The sequence below is a fragment of the Toxorhynchites rutilus genome, chromosome 3 (genome assembly GCF_029784135.1).
Source record: "Toxorhynchites rutilus septentrionalis strain SRP chromosome 3, ASM2978413v1, whole genome shotgun sequence".
Lineage (NCBI taxonomy): Eukaryota > Metazoa > Arthropoda > Insecta > Diptera > Culicidae > Toxorhynchites > Toxorhynchites rutilus.
The window spans coordinates 152,284,995-152,304,117 of NC_073746.1; the positions used below are offsets into that span (position 1 = coordinate 152,284,995).

The following is a 19,123-nucleotide window of genomic DNA, read 5'->3' on the forward strand; positions in this document are numbered from 1 at the left end:
AACCCATTCCACTTTCATCTCGAATTTCCGACTTTCAACATAAAATACTCCTAGCAGAAAGCTGCCAGCATAAAATGTGTATTTGTGATAAATGAAAATATCCTAAAGACGTTCTAGTGAGGGTGAACATTGAAAATAATGTCTAAATAATTTTAAAAGAAAATCCGTGAAGCCCGTTTAATGACGGGGTTGGGTTGTAGAGGCTTCAAATACGCTACGGAAGACATTTTTGTTGCTTTCATTTGAAGGATGAGAAAATTTTGTACAGGATTTAGTAGTGTAACATCTAAATTAGAGGATTTAAACATCATTTTGGAAGTGAATAACTTAAAAGTTAGAAATTTTTCATGTACTATTAATTTTATCCTGAAAATTAATATTAAACTTAATTGTTTCTATCATATCAAGGCTCTCTAACCGCTCTACGATTTGTTCTTTGGCACCCAACTTCTATCTTTCTTAATTTCGCTGCAATATCGATATAAACAATTCATGGTGAAAATTCAAGCAAAATCTTCAAAAAACACCCACAATACACAACTGTACATAAAATAGCCACTCAAATTTCACCTTAACGTTGAAAATTCATTTTTTTTTTCTTGAAATAAGTAATATTTGAATTATAAAAAAAAATTCAAACTGTATATAATCGGGTCCAAAATTGTATACAATCGAATCATATATAATCGAGTCTGTATATAATCGAGTCCAACCTGTATATGCAAAAATGCGTTGAGTTATGTATTAAATCCAATTCTTGTTCTTTGGGTTTGTAATAAAAATCCACTGTATAAAACTTCATTAATTTTGAATAATGCTGATTTGTTAATGTTAATTTCTTCAACTTTTTTTCTGAACACCAGGAAACATAAAATGCGATCATTGGACGGGTTAATATAGATATTAAATATCGGTATGTATGTAAGGATTTTTACTGTTTTCCATCAAATACAAATAAAACTGACAGATATAAATGATTGCATCATCTTTTGTTAAAATTCCTCCGGTTTGTCAACGTCGAAAAAAATATGAACACCAAACCGATTGGAAACAATTTGATGTGCTCTTCTGTTAAACGTTAGTTATGAGCAATTGTTGAGCAGCCACAGCTCCACAGGTCCATAAACAAATCATCAACAATTCACAAGAGACAACATTCCAAGAGTATCGGTTTTAATCGCCCAAATGAGTCCCTTATTATCATTGTGCCAATGATTGTAATTCTACTCACGAGGTTCGCTACTGTGACCATCAAAGGAATGATATTCCGATCCGACAGCCACTACCTGCACCCACACAAAGGCAACGCACGCGATTCAGTTGAAAGCACATGACATTTTGACTCATGGCGGACAACCACCCGCTGAAGAGCCCTTTCCCTTTACCAACGTGCTTTATCGTTGGCGTTGAAGTGCACATAAAGACGACTCTTTAGTCACTCTCGCTTACATTCTCATCGCGGACAATTGGTCGCAAATCGGAAACTGAAATACCTGCGCTAAGGAAGTATTCTGCTTACGCAAGAACATAAATCCCAATCGCCATTAATATTCTCGATCAACCTATGAACAATGTGTTGAACCCTTCCTGTCATTTCCGACCCACAGCAATCACAAATCCGGTCGTAGGTGTCAGGTCCATCGATTCAAAAACCTTTTCCTGTTGTGTTCTGCTTGAGCTTTGAGTGGTTCTATTGAACGCAACAACACGATCTTCTGCATCTGGTACAAACACTTGTTCAGTGCTCCGCGGTTCCCTTCGCACACTTGTGCAGAAGTACACTCGCGTAAACGATTGAACGAGAAGGAACAGAATATAAAAAAAAAGTTGTTGATAAATAAGGAATTACGCTTAGCCGCCGGGGACTGCACGCGTCACGTCACCAATCATCCATTCGCTCATTCGGGCCAGTCCGGATCGCGAACATATTGACTGTTCAGTTTGGATTTGGATCTCAGTTTCAGGCGAGAATCCAGAGGCGGTGATTACCCTCCAACCGAACATCCAAACCGGCGGCAATTATTGTTATTACCATTATCTTTATTGTTGACGTTGTTAGCGCTGGTATGGATTTGTGAGATGTACGCGTGGATAAGATTTATTGAAATTGTTTAAGAGGACATTAAATCCAACCGAAATCGGAGAAATTGGGATGCTTACCAAAAATGGATATTCGACCTCGAATGAGGTCCCCAACTTAGGAATGGTGTCGCGGAAAGTGTGGAAGTCAACATTTGAATAACATAAATCAGAAGCTATCAGATCCTTTTCTCGATGGGGAACTTTTTAAAGTCAGTACCAGGGCCCGAAATCTTCGAAGGTGAAAAATGAAGACCGACAGTAGCTTCGCTTCGACTAGAACTGCTTCGTCAGTCGCCGTCAACAAAAATTAATTGACTAGAAAATGAATTCACTAGCGAGGATGACTGATGAACTAGTCCAGTCATAGGTTATTCTAACTGACGCGACTAATGAATACAAATCTACCTCTTCATTCAACTGACTTCAACCCACATTTCTACCCCCCTAGGAACGAAATTGTTACCTGCGTGCGCAATCTTATTTTTAGGTCCATATAAAGAGGAACGAAAACTGGTTTCTGATGCAAAAAAGTAGTTACTCCATCAATGGAAGGTTATTGTCTACCCATCGTGACAACAAACTTAGACATTCATCAAGTATGCGTGCAAAATAGCGCACACACACTGCACGCTATTATATACGTGTGAGTGATTTTCGTGTACGACACAAAAAAAAATCTATCTCACCTGTAGCGTATGTCAAACCACGTTGAACTCAAACATCGATGCATGCATACATGATACATGGGAGAGAGAGGAACGAATTCGTTTAGGGGGAAGTCACTTCAAAATGCAATGAAGACTATTTGACTGGGAAGAATGAAATGAGATAGTCGAGTCGCAGAGGGGGAAAGTGACTAAACGCTCGACTGACTGTTTAGTCGTTTTGGCGGAGAAACTGCGTGAAGAAGTAAAAAGTCATTTCCAACTGAATACGGATATAGTCAGTCAGATAGTCAGTTGACTATGACTATGCCGAGCCCTGGTCAGTACAAAAAAAATGGTACACCGTGTTGTTTTCCACAAACATCGCTGGAAAAATTTACAAATATTTATTCAAAGTGGGAGTATGGTTTTGTCAAGTTCCGTTTTGTCTCAAATTCCGAACACTTAAGCTTTGATGGCCATTGAACAGCGTCTCATTGCTCAAAATGGTATTTTTTTATACAATAAGGTCCTCTTTTTCATTTAACTACGATAAAATTAATTTACAAATACATATTCATGGTGTAAAACTAAGAATATGTTTAATCACTTTTGTCTCAAATTCCGAACACCATTTCCGAAAATTTTTGTCTCAAATTCCGAACAGCAAAAATGCATTTTATTTTAAATCATAACTTTTGAACTACTGGACCAATTCACATGATCGATTTATTAAATTAAAGTCATCAGCTAGCTAGCTAGCAATCAGTTTTTTGGAAAAATGTCATACTCGCGAAAAAAATAGGATTTTGCTTTCGTAGATATTGATTGTATTTGTTTCTCATAGTTTACATAGTTTCGGGACCAAGGGTGCTATATCGGTATCGATACCTGTAAATGATGTTAAAATGAAGTCACTATTTTGAATGAAGATTTCTGCATAAAATAACTTTTTTTCATCATTTTATTGTAGACTCGTACAAATTCTAGCACTTAACATGAAAACAATAAACAAAATAGTTTTAAAAAACTACAAAACCTGAAAAATTAGTGATGCTTGTTTTTTACAGAATTTGATAACGCAAACATTCGATCATTGGTTCTGACTGTCTTTTTTTGCAAATGCTCAGTATTATAAATTATAGGCTGTATTGATACCTGTAATTAATGTTAAAATGAAGGTTATAACCCAAAGAATTTCACGCTTTTGATTATTTATAACATTAAAGTTCAGTAAATTTACATTTGAAAATGAAGTGTTCGGAATTTGAATTATGCGTAGAAATTTGATTCATATTCCGAACACTACTTCAATATTAATTTTAATGAATATTCTGCATAAAATATAATTTTTCCACATAGTTCTTGTAGGTTTTTACATTCTCTAGCACTCAACATGAAAACAGCAATCAAAATAGTTGAAACAACTGCAAAAACTGAAAAATGAACGATGCTTGTTTTTTACGGAACTTGCCAACGCAAACATTTAATCATTGGTTTTGACTGTCACTTTTTTGCAAATGTCTAACATTATAAATTATAGGCTATATTGATACCTGTAAATGATGTCAAAATGAAGCCTGTACCTCAATGAATGTCTGTGTTTTCATTATCCAATTATTTATAACATAAAAGTTTAGTAAATTTATATTTAAAAATAAAGTTTTCGGAATTTGAGACTGTTCGGAATAGGAGACAAAACGGTACCAAGCACCAAGCGCTCCGCAGCTGACCCTGGCTAGAAGGACAATCTTGTCTGTCCGTACGATCGGACGGCGGTTACATTGAGTTCGAGTGCATTACAAAATTCAATTTTACGATAATTGACGAAAACAAAATTATTTTGTTTGATCGAAGCAGGCGAGTTCTTAGGAAGAGAGCCTCATTTTCGTCCAAAGTTGCATCCAATGCAACCGCAGCTTCAAACTTAATGCATTTCTTCAAATCGTACATTAGGAAAAAACAGAAAGGTATGTACCTAGGTGAGGGGACGGGAGCTTGACGTAGGACTGTGATTGTTAGATACAATTGATTTGTGTTGAGTTCTTTTAATATTTCAAAAGTTCACGAAAATATCACTTTTAATGCTCCAAGTGGTGGCTGTGAAAAGAGTCGTTTGTTATGTGAATTGCTATCCTGCAATCGGGTTGTAAGAGGGAATTCATAAGTATTAACACTGTTTATTTTCGATAGTCAATTATTGACATAAATCTATTGGATATTGCCTCATAAACATAATTCGACATTCTCTTGTTATTTTATAACGATGTTAAAAAACGTGCACAAAAACACCATTAATAAAATCGTTCCTACAGAATTACAAATTGATTGGTTCGCTTTGTATCCTTTTTTCATTGATTTTGGCTAAATGGGACCAATAGTCATCAGTGCATTTTTTAAACTTAAGTCTGATTTGCTCAGACCTGCGGTACTCAACCTTTTATTGAGAGCGGTCACTAACACGTGTTAGTCATGGGGTCACGGGCCGCACAAAAGATAAAGAAAAAAGGGTGCTATCGGAGATACGACCGCACTTTCTATTCCCAATTGCATTTGCTATTTATACTTCATGAAAACGTCAATTGAGTCTGCTTACTGATAATTGCCTACTATCGTTAAGTGGAGAAGAATTCGAAATACGAATACGAATTCTGAAAAACGAAACCAGACCATGCAAACTAACGCCCGAACTGTGTGCAAAAATGTCTGAATACTTGCTATCACAGAAAACAAGTATTCAAGGTGCGGTCTGGGAATGAAAGCAGTAAATCAAATCGAAAAAACATACCTTCTTTATTCGTTGGTGTTCTGAGCAAAAATGTTGAATAAATTTCCCATCTGGTGGTGTATATCATAGCATATATCACAATAATGATTTTGCGTAATATGCATTTGAAATTCTTTAATTTTTCGTTATATGCTTCATTTTCAATTTCGTTGCGTGACCACCTATATAAATATCAAAGACATAGTCCTTCGTCAAAACTTGAACATCTCTTATTTTGAAGGTGCGTACGTGCAGAATTATGCTTACCACACCTTGGAGTACGTTATTTACTTTCTGCTATCAATAACCCGGTACAGTTTTTATATATCACTACGAATCAAATGTAAATGCAGCGAAACATTGCATCACAAGCTCCACCCTTGTGTGGTTCTCCTGTCTGTCAGTATGTATAAAAATAGCTGCCTTACAGCGAGGCAATCACATTCACGATTTATCAGCGAGGGCGTCCATAATGCCCTTTTTCAAGGCCGGGAGTTTATGTTAAGTTTTCCCAATTGGCCTTTTCCCAGGCTGGAGGCGAATGAACTGAAAAAGCTTAAAACCTCTACAGGCGATCAGTCATTTTCCAACCGTGAAGTAGTTAGCACCCAAAGAAACAGAGTACTCAAGTCCAACATCAGCAACAGGAGCGGTAACGAAGCAGCAATATCAACAACGACAACATCGGCAGCAGCAAACTAGTTTCAATTTCGCTGTCACAACCTAAACAAAAATGCAACGCGTGTGTTTATGATTCGCTCCAGCCAGAACGTGTTTTATTCAACTGTTTACCAAGCCGAAGAAGTTGATTTATCAATTATTTTCAGAACTATTTTTTTCCACAAGACTTTCCGTTGTGGCCGTGTAAGGTCAAATGTCAATACGTCAATACGAATACGTAATATTGTCTCTAGAATTATTGTGACTACATTACTCAATAGAATATTGTTTTAAGTAAAATTGAGGTTGCCCTCTGTTGGAAGCAAAAAAAATGTTCCAACGGAGATAAACTGGTGCTTGGATAGATTGTACACTTCGAAGTCGCTCTTCGTGATTGTCCTAAACCAACTAAATTGCACAAAGAAAACACTGAACGGTGATTCGAGCTATGAGCAGTCTATAAAAATGCCGACCACGTACTTACTATAGGGAATGCCTCTATAGCAGAGATGGCCAAACTGTAGTCCGCGGTCTAGGCGCCCACCAGCTGGTCTAAGATAGTGTCAGCTTCAAACGCAATAGATTAAACATTGATTTTATTTATTTAATTACTTATTTATGAATAGAACATAATCGACTGTTAAGCGAAAACATGAATAGAACAACAGTGACGAATGAGAAATTAGAAATTTCTAATATTAAATATTGAGCCCTATTATGAAATTCTACAGTCGGTAGAAAGCTGTCGGCATAATTTTTCGAGCTGTTTGGTTTGCTTGTTGCATTTCTAATACAGTTATTTCTGTTCAGGATTTTATAACAATGATGAAATTTTGGTGGATATATTGAAATAATTTCAATACTAGTCGAGTAAGAGTAAGTACTACGAATTCAAATAAAGAGAACACATAAATATTTTTTTTCATGCAAGATTAAAAAACTTGGAACTGTCTTCAGGGATAATAATCTGAAAGCGGATACACTCACTTCAGTACAAATCAAATTGAACGAAGCAAAAGAGACGAAACTGAATTGAACCTTACACGCGAAGCTCATGACATCTTTTTGGAGGACAGTTTCAATGAATTGACAAATGAAAATGATAGGAAAAAATCCATTACTGACTAAATCGACTATTTTGCAAAAACATATCGAACCGATCGCAATCACGTTCCTTACGTTTGGTGGTCATTAAACTCTAAGCAGTACCCCCAATTGGCAAAGTTTGCTAGAGTTTATCTTTCAGTTCCTTGCAGTAGAGTTTACAGTGAAAGGCTGTGAAGCAGGCCTGGTGTACGAAGTAAAAAATGGGTCGTTTGAAAAGTTTATAATAAAAGTAATATGTACTGTTAATGAAATAATATTATGAGTTGAAACTAAAATGATTTAGGAAAAAATATAATTTATTTTGTGTTTATGAGAAAATATTGATTTTTTCTAATATCCGGTATCCGGTAAATATTGGCCGGATAGTTACCGAAAACCCGATTCATCTCTAGTTCTTATACCTCTTATACCTATAATGGAGGAATATAATAATCATCTTGGGTGTATTTTAATGGAAATTAAACGCTTTATATGTTCATAAATTAAAAAAATCAACGATATTGATTGACGAGACTTTACAGAAAATAAAGTATTACTTATCAGATATTTAGAAACCGATAATTATTTTTAATTTATAGAATAATTTATCATTGAATATTTATTAATTAGTATGACCTATGATTTTTTTTTTCAATTAATCCTCCTATACTCGAACATACGGTCTCACAGACCGAGAATCAGTAATTTTGTTTCGAGGATGCTGAATTAAATCAAATGATTATTGAAAACTGAATGATGTTAAAGAAAAATATTTTCTAGAGTTTTTTTTATTTAATTGCATTTGTTTTACTATGAATAATTTTATTGGTAATTGGTAGCCTGAAAATACACAATAGCTAAATTACAAAGGCACGCACTGTCTGTGACACCGTGCACGATATAAGAGTTAGGATTTGGCGAGCGAGTATAGGATGGTTAAAACTTTGTTTATCGTCTAGTAAGGGAAAAATCGGGAAAGACGGACACCTCTGTATAATTGATAAATAACATTTTTATTTGGAATTTTAATGATGTACAAACTTGTAGCACAGTGTATCAATACTGTATAATTCGCCAGCCCGGGAATCCACCATTTTGCTCCTTTGCTGCGAATCACGTCTTACCTGGGCTAATGCTTGAAAGCCAAAGAGGCCGATCACGGAGCTTGGTGTCGCACGACCGTAATCGTTTGTTGATGCGTTGCCAGGGGAGATGCCATAAAGCTATCGGTACCCTGCAGTGCTACCAGCATACATTCAAGCATCCACACATTACCCCCCCCCCCCCCCCTCACAGAAAACAAATACCTTGTAATAAACAAAATCGAACAAATATTTTCCTTTTCCATAGGATTTATTTTTATTTTCCATAGGATTTCTTTGATTAATTCAATTCAGTCTGATCGTTTGCTCTTCTACACTATGAACGTAGTTCTCCAGGTGAATTCTGTCTGATTGCAATGTGGATCTTTGCACTCATCACTACTTCTGACTTCCTACAATCGCTTACCTTTTTTGTCTGTGATACGTGTCTGTTAAAAATTTGTCCGTTTTCGTCACATAAGACAATCATACCATTTCGTTCTTTCATTACTGTGTACTTCCGAGGATCAAATCGAGACTCTGCTTTCGCACGAACATGACGTTCCACAGATACTGTGTCTCCTGGCCCAACCCGGCACATACGCGCACCACGTTTAGTGTCCTTTCGTCGCTTTGCTTGTATTTTGGACTCTCGATCTCTTGAATTCAGTAGGTTATCGTAGAACGTAGCTTTTCCGCGACAGAGGAGAGGCAGTCCACGCTTTATTCTTCTTCCCGTCATTACCTCCTCTGGTGGTATCCCTGTGACGGAGTGTGCAGCAGCGTTGTAGGCATGGATCGCCGCTTTCAGTTCAGTTTTAAAATTTGTCCCATTTGAAGCCGCCGCAGTCATCGCTTTATTTATCAACTTCATGCAGCTCTCTGCCAGGCCGTTTTGTTGTGGGTACAGTGGTGTGGAGAAGATGGCGTGAACATCGTGCTCAAGGCAATATTCTTTATATCCGTCCCGTTAAAAGGAGGACCGTTGTCCGATTTTATGTGTTTCGGGTAACCTTTTCTGTCGAAAACTTTATCCAAAACGGATCTTGTATGCTCAAAATTTGTGGATCTAACCGGTTTAGCAATCAGATATCTGGACCGGTAGTCCACTATTACCAGGATTGAGACATTATTGAACTTCGAATAGGGCCCGTTTAAGTCTACGGCGACCGTCTCCCACACCGAATCGGGGGTGAAAACTCTTGCCATGGGAGTAGGCCTTTCGGGTCTTCCGTTGGTTACGCACACCGCACATGACTTCGCCCATGCCTCCGCATCCTTCGACATGCCAGGCCACCATACGCGTTGTCCTCAAATACCTTTGAATTTTGCCGTATATGGATGACCTCACTGCGTTTAGAACACAATCGAAACGTAATTCTAATGAGTATCAAGCACAGTCGTCCTGAACCGTCGCCAACGAAATAAAAGTGAACAAAATGTGGTCGTCTCGTGCCGCTACTAATTAAATCAAACACGGTCGTTTCAATCCGTTACTGTTCAAAGTAATCGCGGTCATCTCAATCTGCTACTAATTTGGCCAAGTGCGGTCGTCTCGATCCGCTACTAATTTAACCAAACGCGGTCGTTTCGATCCGCTACTAATTTGGCCAAACGCGGTCGTCTCGATCCGCTACTAATTTAGCCAAGTGCGGTCGTCTCGATCCGCTTCTAATTTGGCCAAACGCGGTCGTCTCGATCCGCTACTAATTTACCCAAGTGCGGTCGTCTCGATCCGTTGCTAATTTAGTCAAGTGCGGTCGTCTCGATCCGCTACTAATTTGGCCAAACGAGGTCGTCTAGATCCGCTACTAATTTAGCCAAGTGCGGTCGTCTCGATCCGCTACTAATTTGGCCAAACGCGGTCGTCTCGATCCGCTACTAATTTGGCCAAATGCGGTCGTCTCGATCCGCTAGTAATTTGGCCAAACGCGACGATTTTCACAATTCTAACATTTTGTATGCTAACGACGGACGATTTCCGCATAGCAACCCGCGGTGGGTTGCTGTAGTCCAAAAAAGAAAAGCAGGCTGCAGTTTTCACTTGTACTTCTTTTCAAATCACTACTCCGTAATATTTCGATCTGAAATATTTGTTAAAATTAATTCTCCCTACTGCGAAATGATTGATTCCCGAACAACTACAACAAAGAGATTCGTCAAGCTACTGGAAAATCAAGCCTCCTGGCAGGATCGCCAATGTGTAATTCGCCAGCCCGGGAATCCACCATTTTGCTCCTTTGCTGCGAATCACGTCTTACCTGGGCTAATGCTTGAAAGCCAAAGAGGCCGATCACGGAGCTTGGTGTCGCACGACCGTAATCGTTTGTTGATGCGTTGCCAGGGGAGATGCCATAACAGGGGTGTATATGCTGGGGCGGATGCCATAAAGCTGTCGGTACCCTGCAGTGCTACCAGCATACATTCAAGCATCCACACAAATACCTTTGACACTTACTGTGTACACCTAGCTGGCTTTCTGTTAATATTGTAATCTGCAAAGAGCAGCTTGATGTAAATTTTCGTCTGCAGAAAATAATATTCTGATTGTTATCGAGTAAGGTTTTGGGGTATTTTTCGTTACGTGAATGTTTTGCCATCACTTATCTTCCAGTTTATCGGATCAGCGGTGAAATTTTCTCATTTTTACTCCAGAAATATTGACGAAAATAAAATGCTAATCAAGTCGGGTAAGACGGACACTGCACCGACAAAAGACAAACATTTCGTTTTGAGAACAATTCATTTATCTCCTCCTTCTTTTATTAACAGATGCCCACTAACTACGTTTGCAAGTGCAACCACATATCATGGATGAATCAGCAGAGCGGTTTTTAAAACGTAATCCGAATTTGTCATTCCGTATACCGGAAGTTATTTTAAACATGAAAAAATGAGAAAAATGAGATAGTCCTTCTAGGTGATTTTAGGCTAGCCTTTGTGTTAGATCATTTCTAAGGCATATTTGAAGACCTCCAAAACGTATCGAGTACATAAACTTGAATTTTCAGTTAGTGTCCGTCTTTCCCGACTCAATCTTATTTTTTCAAAGATGCCGAACACATTCATTTTTCAAAATTCTTGCCTCAAAGACAAATTTTATTATAAAAAGAGACCTAGACTATCAATTGGTGGTGAGGTGGCTGTATATTTTTTTGTGAAATTCACGAAAAAAATCAACTTTTACTTAGTGTGTCCGTCTTTACCACTCTTCCCCTACTACAATAATTTTCTAATGACTTTATGATACAGTCAACGTTGGTAGATCGCAGTCCAACATTTGAACTATTAGTCGCCCGTGATGCCGAAAAGTTTGGCCACCCCTGCTCTATAGTATGGTTTCCCTACGTTTATAATGTAAGAATCAGGATTCACTGCGATAAGTGATATGATCCTATGAGCGTTTATTTTCAGCAACTCGATGAAACGAGATTGCGAAAATCAAATATATCAAATATTATATCAACCAGTGGCGAAAAACATCCATGAACAACTTTCGAAAGCATCCAGTAACTCTACGATAGAGCAGACCGAAGATGTATTTCGCGATTAATCGCATCGGAAATTCTCAGACAAGCGTGTTCATGCTCAAAATGAATTGCCTGTCTTTATTTTGTTGTATTCGTCTGTGCCCGTAAATGGCGAGACAAAATGGTAAATATTGCGAAAAGTTCGAAGGAAGATTGGGAAAATCGGAAAAAATAAGCTTCTATATGGTCGGTGTTAAGTCAGAGGGGACCAAGTCGCAAAATTAAAAATTTCGAGTTATTGGTGGCACTTGGTTAAGCATTACGTAAGCTACATACCACACCTAGCAGATTTGGAAAATCACTCGTACAGCAGGAATAACGTCTCGTAATTGTTTTGAATGCTCAACGGAAGCCCCTTATAGCACCAATAGCTTCAAGCTCGTTTTTCCTGAAATCAGAAAAATGTCACATGGTCCGGTCTGACTTAACACCAACCATATGATCTACACTGACATCACAGTGGACATTGTTAGTTCAACAGAAATTCGCGTTGACGGAATTGAACTTCGTGTTCCGTTGGCGTGAAACGAAAATGGCAATGGATTTTGATGGAATGGTGGAATAAAGAAAAATATGAATTCCATGTAATGAAGTATTATGGTTTTTGTAAATGATTGAAGAATCGTGAACAATTGTTTTTGGTAAGAATTTCATATTATAACTAGCTAACCAGGCAAACGTTGTTCTGCCAAATAAATTATTTCTAGTGAATATTTTGGGTGTTGAATAAAACACACTAATGTATTGTAAGTGTGTTTGAATATTTTAACGATCTTTAAAATGACCGAATGTGACCGATAAAATAACGAATTAAATGATTTGAACGAAAGGTTATATGATGATTCTTGGTGTATTTCATTTACGTAACTGACATGTTTGATCTCTTAAAAGTTAAACGTCAACTGAAAAAAGTAATATAAGTTTGTTATAAAGTAGAAAAAATGAAATATAGAAAATCAATATTTATTGCTGTCTCCTTGTTAGAAAATACGTGCATGTGATTTTCAACATGGCTTAGTTTATAACAGCTTGGTTTCGTTCATAAATTGGAAAACAGCGATACGCCAGCTAACTTCAATGGAGCTGATTAATCGGCCTGTTTAGAATCGCGTTATTTTATCGTTGTCATTCAATCGAGGAGTATTCACATCGGTAATCTAAGTTTGAAACACAGCCATATTGCTTCCTTTATTCATGGATGTTTTTATTACTCTTCACCGATTTGTGATCGGATTTTACAATTCGATCGAAATCGACTTTTACACTCTTAAATTCGTTCGCCTTGTCGCGAAACAATGGTCAAAATAAGTCATCCGTATTTGTGGTTCAATTTACTCTCTATCTGATCGGCATAATTCCGGAAATAATTCTAAATTGTTGAAATTTGAATAAAAATATTATTCGATTTCGTTTGGATGCTAAATTTGTTTTGAATGTGTTTGAATGCTAAATTTTGCGTGTTTATTCCACCCGAAAAACCATTACTATTTTTGCTTCATAGAAATGGAACATGGAGACCAATATTGTTTACGTCGAATTGCGTGGCAAGGTTGTCACATTTGCTCAACTCGATTGGACTTGAGCTTGAACAGAATGCAAAATTGCACTTTTTCCATTCAACAGAATACAACCAACAATATGTGGGGACGAATACGATCGAACTTCATTTTGTGTTTGAACACACGCGCAATGTCATGACAATGAATTGCGCTTTGGCCTGGCTATAACTAAAGCTGTGTCGGCGTTGCTCATGATAGTGTCTCGCAAGTGAGTGTATTATTCCTCGCACCGCTTTTGTTGATTGTGTAGTAAGAATTGCAGTCGTTCACTCTCTACCTTCGCGTATATGTCGACCATAAATTGTTGGCACAGCTTACGATATCTTGAATTGGCGTTTCTTGACCATATCAAATCACCATATGATAAACATAAAAAAAAACCTTGAACGCGCCCTCCGTTTGTTTCGTCGCATGTTCATAAATATTAAATCAAAATCAGAAATGATGTTCATACTGAATCAAGTATCTGTGACGGGGTCTCGTTGGTCTAATGTTTATGCAAGAGATTTTTCGTTAAAGATACCCTTCTGACTTGCACTGTAGTCACGCGTATTCTTGAGCTTGCCACTCCAGAATACATTCAAGGCGTATTGTTCGTCATAGAAATCTCAACTATTTACTAATAAAAATGACGCAAGTAGTACTACGTTGAGAAGGCAAACCTTGGGAACGTTAGTGCCATTGAAGAAGAACATAGCGAGGGTTGTGTGAACGGTGTGTGTCAACGATGAATTCCAGATTATTGTTTTTTCTTCGCATTAAATTTCTCGTGTCACCATGCTATCATGATTCCAGCAGCGCCTGTGCTTTGGATCTACACACGTAGAGATGGGCAAAACGGTTCATTTCAGTGAGCGGCTCAGAGCCGTGCGCTCAATGAAAAGAGCCGGCTCATTTGAGCAGCTCGACGGCTCTTTTCAAGAACTGGTTTATTCGGATATGTAAAGAATGGAAGACGTAAAAAATAAAGTTTATAACAATAATCAGTGCAGAGAAAAGTAAAAATATTACTTTACTAAAGGTTTTCTCTGAAATATTTCCATCACAATGATATTCTTTTTTTTTTATTTATAAACATTATCTTTCCAATGTTATATGATGGAAGTCTACTACATCTTTCACTGCAAACTTGTCTTGCTTTCGGAAAAACTCGCTCATATGGTACTGAAGTCGCCGGAATATATAATATTTTCAAAAAAAAGATAGAGCCGCGGAGAGATAAATTTCCTTTCATTCCACCAAAACGAAGGGTCGCTTAGTCTCAGCAAATGTGGTTCCGCTAAATGTTTATCTACAATAGATGTTGCAACAGCTTTTGGATCATGTGAGGATCGAAGATTGCCAACCAATGCATTAAACTCCTCCCATACAGATGACAGCGCTTCATCACCAACGATTTGTGGTAGTTTCGTAGGTGTGTGTTCTATGGATGTCATTTTTAGCATCCTTATCAACGACTGGTGTGCATAGTTGTACTTTCTGTTATCCCCAAAACCTTGCTGCTTGAAGCGAGGATCTAGCAGTATTTGTTAGGCTACTAATTCGTCTGACTCAAGATTTGTAGATCGTTTTACCAGCTCCGGAATCAATTTATACAGAGCTTTTTTATAATCACTAGAACTGATTTCTCTTGATCCATAAAATGTTGATCATGTCGAATTATCAGTCGGGAGAATATAGCAGTTTTCGATAACGACACAGTTTTCTCCTCGTTTTATATCCCAAACGTTTTTAAAATATTTCGAATGGAATATTTTCATGATTAACTGTATTATATTAGTCAAATCATTTCATTCGATACCCATATGCGGGTTGGATTTATCATAAATAACTGTGATTTACTAGTCAACCCCGTTCATCTGATACCCATATGATAGGGTTTTCCGAAGAAATGTAGTCTGCTATTTCGTAACGGTCACCATTTTGGATTTACATTTTTCATGAATAACTGTGTTCTACTAGTCAAGTCCTTTCATTAGATACCCATATTGAGGTGATTTTGAAAGTAATACATATTTCGCAATTTTGGGGTGGCTGCCATTTTGGATTTACATTTTTCATAAATAACTGTGATCTACTAGGCAAACCCTTCCATTTGATACCCATATTGATGGGGTTTTGACGAAATTAGTAGTCTGTCATTTTATAACGGTCGCCATCTTGGATTTCCATTTTACATAAATATCTGTGTCCTACTAGTCAAGTCCTTTCATTAGATACCCATATTGATGGGGTTTTGAAAAAATACATATTTCGCCCATCTGGGATGGCGGCCATTTTGAATTTACATTTTTCATAAATAACTGTGATCTACTAGGCAAGCCCTTTTATTTGATACCCAAATTAACAGGGTTTTGGCGAAATTAACTGTCTGCCATTTTGTAACGTCCGCTATCTTGGATTTCCATTTTCATAAATAACTGTGTCCTACTAGTCTAGTCCTTTCATTAGATACTCATATTGATAGGGTTTCGAGAAAATATGTAATCCGCCAAAATTTACAAACATACAAACAGATAAATGAAACCGCTTGAAAAGCAGCATGGGAAACATATATTTCTTCCGCACTGCCGCAAGCCACGGTTCGTCAGAACAAGCGTACGATTCACGGTTCTTTATCAATAAGCCAGCTCGCAAAAGTAACACGGTTCTTTTATGAACTGCAGTTCTTTTTTGAACCGTGGTTCTCAAATGAACGGCTCCTCAATGAACCGCGGTTCAAAAAGAGCCACGGCTCATAAAAGAACGGTGGGTCTTTTTTGAACCGTGGTTCATTCAAGAGCCGTACATTTGAGAGCCGCGGCTCATTTTTAAAGAACTGTGGATCGTACGCTCTTTCTGACGTACCGGCTCAAATGAGCGGCTCGTGAGCGCTCGCCCATCTCTATACACACGTGCTCTCCAGCTGATGTTTTATCAGGGTTGATGGCAATAGCGTGATTGCCATTTTGTAATCCGAGCAAATGTGATTTGAAGAATTTCGATAACTCATTGTGCTCATTCAAAAAGGCTTCCAGCTCGTCGGAGATGCTCCCTGCTTTAGATGAATTGATGTTACTTGTGTATTTGTAGATGGATGTTCAATGAAGCGGGCGTTACGCCATCAGTCATGGAACAACTTAAATAAATTCGTTCTGTTGAAAAAACGAACAACGGTTAAATTATTAGAATATTTTTGACACAAAAATAATAAAATCGCAATTAAAAATAGGGAATTGGGGTCAAAATTTAAGGTTATATGTATGCATGGTGTATGGTCAAATTTTTGAAAAAAAATATCCAGATCTTTATTTCTGCATAGAACCACCCTATTCGGTATTAAATGTATGGTTATCGGTATCCTACCGGTATCATATATAGTTTACAATCTATTCTCATACCTACCAAGTATTTTGAGTATAATTTCATCAAAATCGGTCGAGCCGTTTCGGAGGAGTTCGGTAATAAACACCGTGACACGAGATTTTTATATATATAGATAGATGACGAGTTTTGGTAGAATATAATTTTTTTAAAAAATGATCAAGTAAGGGTCAGGACTGCGTGTTTCAAGCATTCATATAACATCAGGTATTTATTTTCATTTCGTTCGGGCTTTCTAGTTTCACAGACCTACTCGCTTCACAGATGCTTTGGTCTAAAAATTCATCCTATTCTAACTTTGAAAAAGGCCAATCTGAAGATGAATAGAATAGCTCTTGGTTGAACTCACCAACGTTTGCTTACTGATAGCAAGTGAATGTTTGGAAGTATTCATATAAAAAAAAATAATTTGGACGGGACGAAGTTCGCCGGGTCAGCTAGAACAACAATAAAAAAAGCCAATTTAGGGCCAGTTTCTTGAATCAGATACTGCTATGTGCGACGTTTATAAATCGGGTCAATATTTTTTTCAACGATATTTTTCTCTATTTGAAGTGTGAACGATCAATTTTCCAAAAAAGACATAACTTGGCGTACATTGTTCAATAACAATAAAAAACTTTCCAAAAAATAAAGGAAGATCCGACAACATCTCTCCCACATCTCACTCGCTTGTTCATCGACAAGCTCGACCTCATGAATGCTGAATTCACAGTAGTGATGCGCCTGCATGAACAAGCTTCTTCATATTCCGTACTACACCAAAACGAAACCCTATAGTACTCTTAATCCCCTGCAGTCTGATCTGATTGGCATGAAGTCGGAGCGTTTAAGATCGATCAGAAATGAAGACCCCTTGAATGACAGAGTTTTTTTTCAAAGTTAATAAATCTAAACAAAGTATTAATTAGCATGAATAGCCCTTTCGAAATCGTTCCCAAAGAAGCAACGCACCAACATTGTTTGAAGTCACATATTAAACGTACCAACCATATCATAGTTTCATTGTTGTGCCAATAATTGACCACCGCTATCCGGGTGGAATCATCGTCCGTCGTAATCGTGTAAACAGTCGAAGACCGTGTCGAAACACTCAGGTGAAGGGTCAGAAAGTCGTAACATTGGCCCATAGACAGAGAAAGCAGTCAGACGGAAATCGTTAGTGACAAAAGTGAAGGGTACAATAAGAGACCGAAACAAATGTTTTTTAAAAGAAAACTTATGTTATCACTGGTTTCAATTAGCAATTCAATAAAACTGATAAAAATGGAATGGTTTCGATAAGATTTAGTACCTTTTATGTGGATGTTTCAGATAAACCGCTCTGCATGATCATCATAGTTTTTGTTTGAGGATCCAGAGTGATGGATTTCAATTCGATTCGCGCCGATCGCAACATGATGGCAAATATGCCAAACAATCCGCAGGAAAAGTATCATCTTCCACTTTTCACGGCAGTCTGTTTTTCCCGCTGACCCGCTGACACCGCCACGTATCGCGCACTTTCCCACCACTGTGGTTAAAATTCTCGCAAAAGGTTCGAACGGTTCGGTTTAAAAATAGAACCAGAATTCTGACCAAGGCGAGTCAACACACCAGACCAGGAGATGACCTCTGATCGCGTTCAACCGCCGTTGATGCGCTCGGCCATTCGCGATGCCCCGCTGATCTTGCCGACCTCTGCATACAAACAGTACCCTTTACTGACCGCCGTCCTTCCTTCTTCTCTGTCTAACCCAATCGCCACCGCTTCCTTACTCGGGAAAGATTTTCTCAACACACAGGCACACAATCAATCCGACTTGCCTGGTCAACCTTTTGTCTGTCTGCTGACCAACACTAACACAACGGGTCTGAAAACACAGCCACAGTTCACATAGGAAGCAAAAACAAAGTTCTGATCAACGCTCACGTAATGCAGCGTCCCGCTCTCAATCTCTTATTCGGCGGAGGCGGGAAAAAGTCCACTGGGCATTAGTTGACCGTTCGAATATTTGTCTTCATATCTCATTCTGTTGTGCTCGGTCTGTTGCGCTTTACTTACTTTTTTTATAAATAAAGAGTCTGACAGATTAACCTTCCCGTGTGGAGATGGTTCAAATTGTGCTGCGTTTGCATGCCAATACCAGCGGGACATTGTGCGGTATTCCAAGGCTACATATTTGGATGATCCTTGGGGTTTTGTAGAACTGCCGCCCATCAGAATGATGGATTGAACTGAGTGTGAATTCAAACAAAGTCTTTAAAAGCTATTTCGCAATCATTGCTTTTATCGGGATTTTCAGTTCAAAAATATGAAGATTGGAAGTGTTGTAATTACGGGCGTATAAAGTTCCAATCCAAACCAAGG

At 38.0% G+C, this 19,123-nt stretch overlaps 2 protein-coding genes across 3 annotated transcripts in view; both read right to left on the reverse strand.

Annotated features, from left to right (window-relative positions):
* Positions 1-19,123, reverse strand: part of LOC129777103 (homeobox protein 5) — a 399,412-nt gene that overhangs the window by 254,245 nt on the left and 126,044 nt on the right. The window lies entirely within an intron of this gene.
* On the reverse strand, positions 9,192-9,608 carry LOC129773578 (uncharacterized protein K02A2.6-like). Its single transcript, XM_055777206.1, has one exon. The coding sequence runs from the start codon at positions 9,606-9,608 to the stop codon at positions 9,192-9,194; it is 417 nt and encodes a 138-aa protein (XP_055633181.1).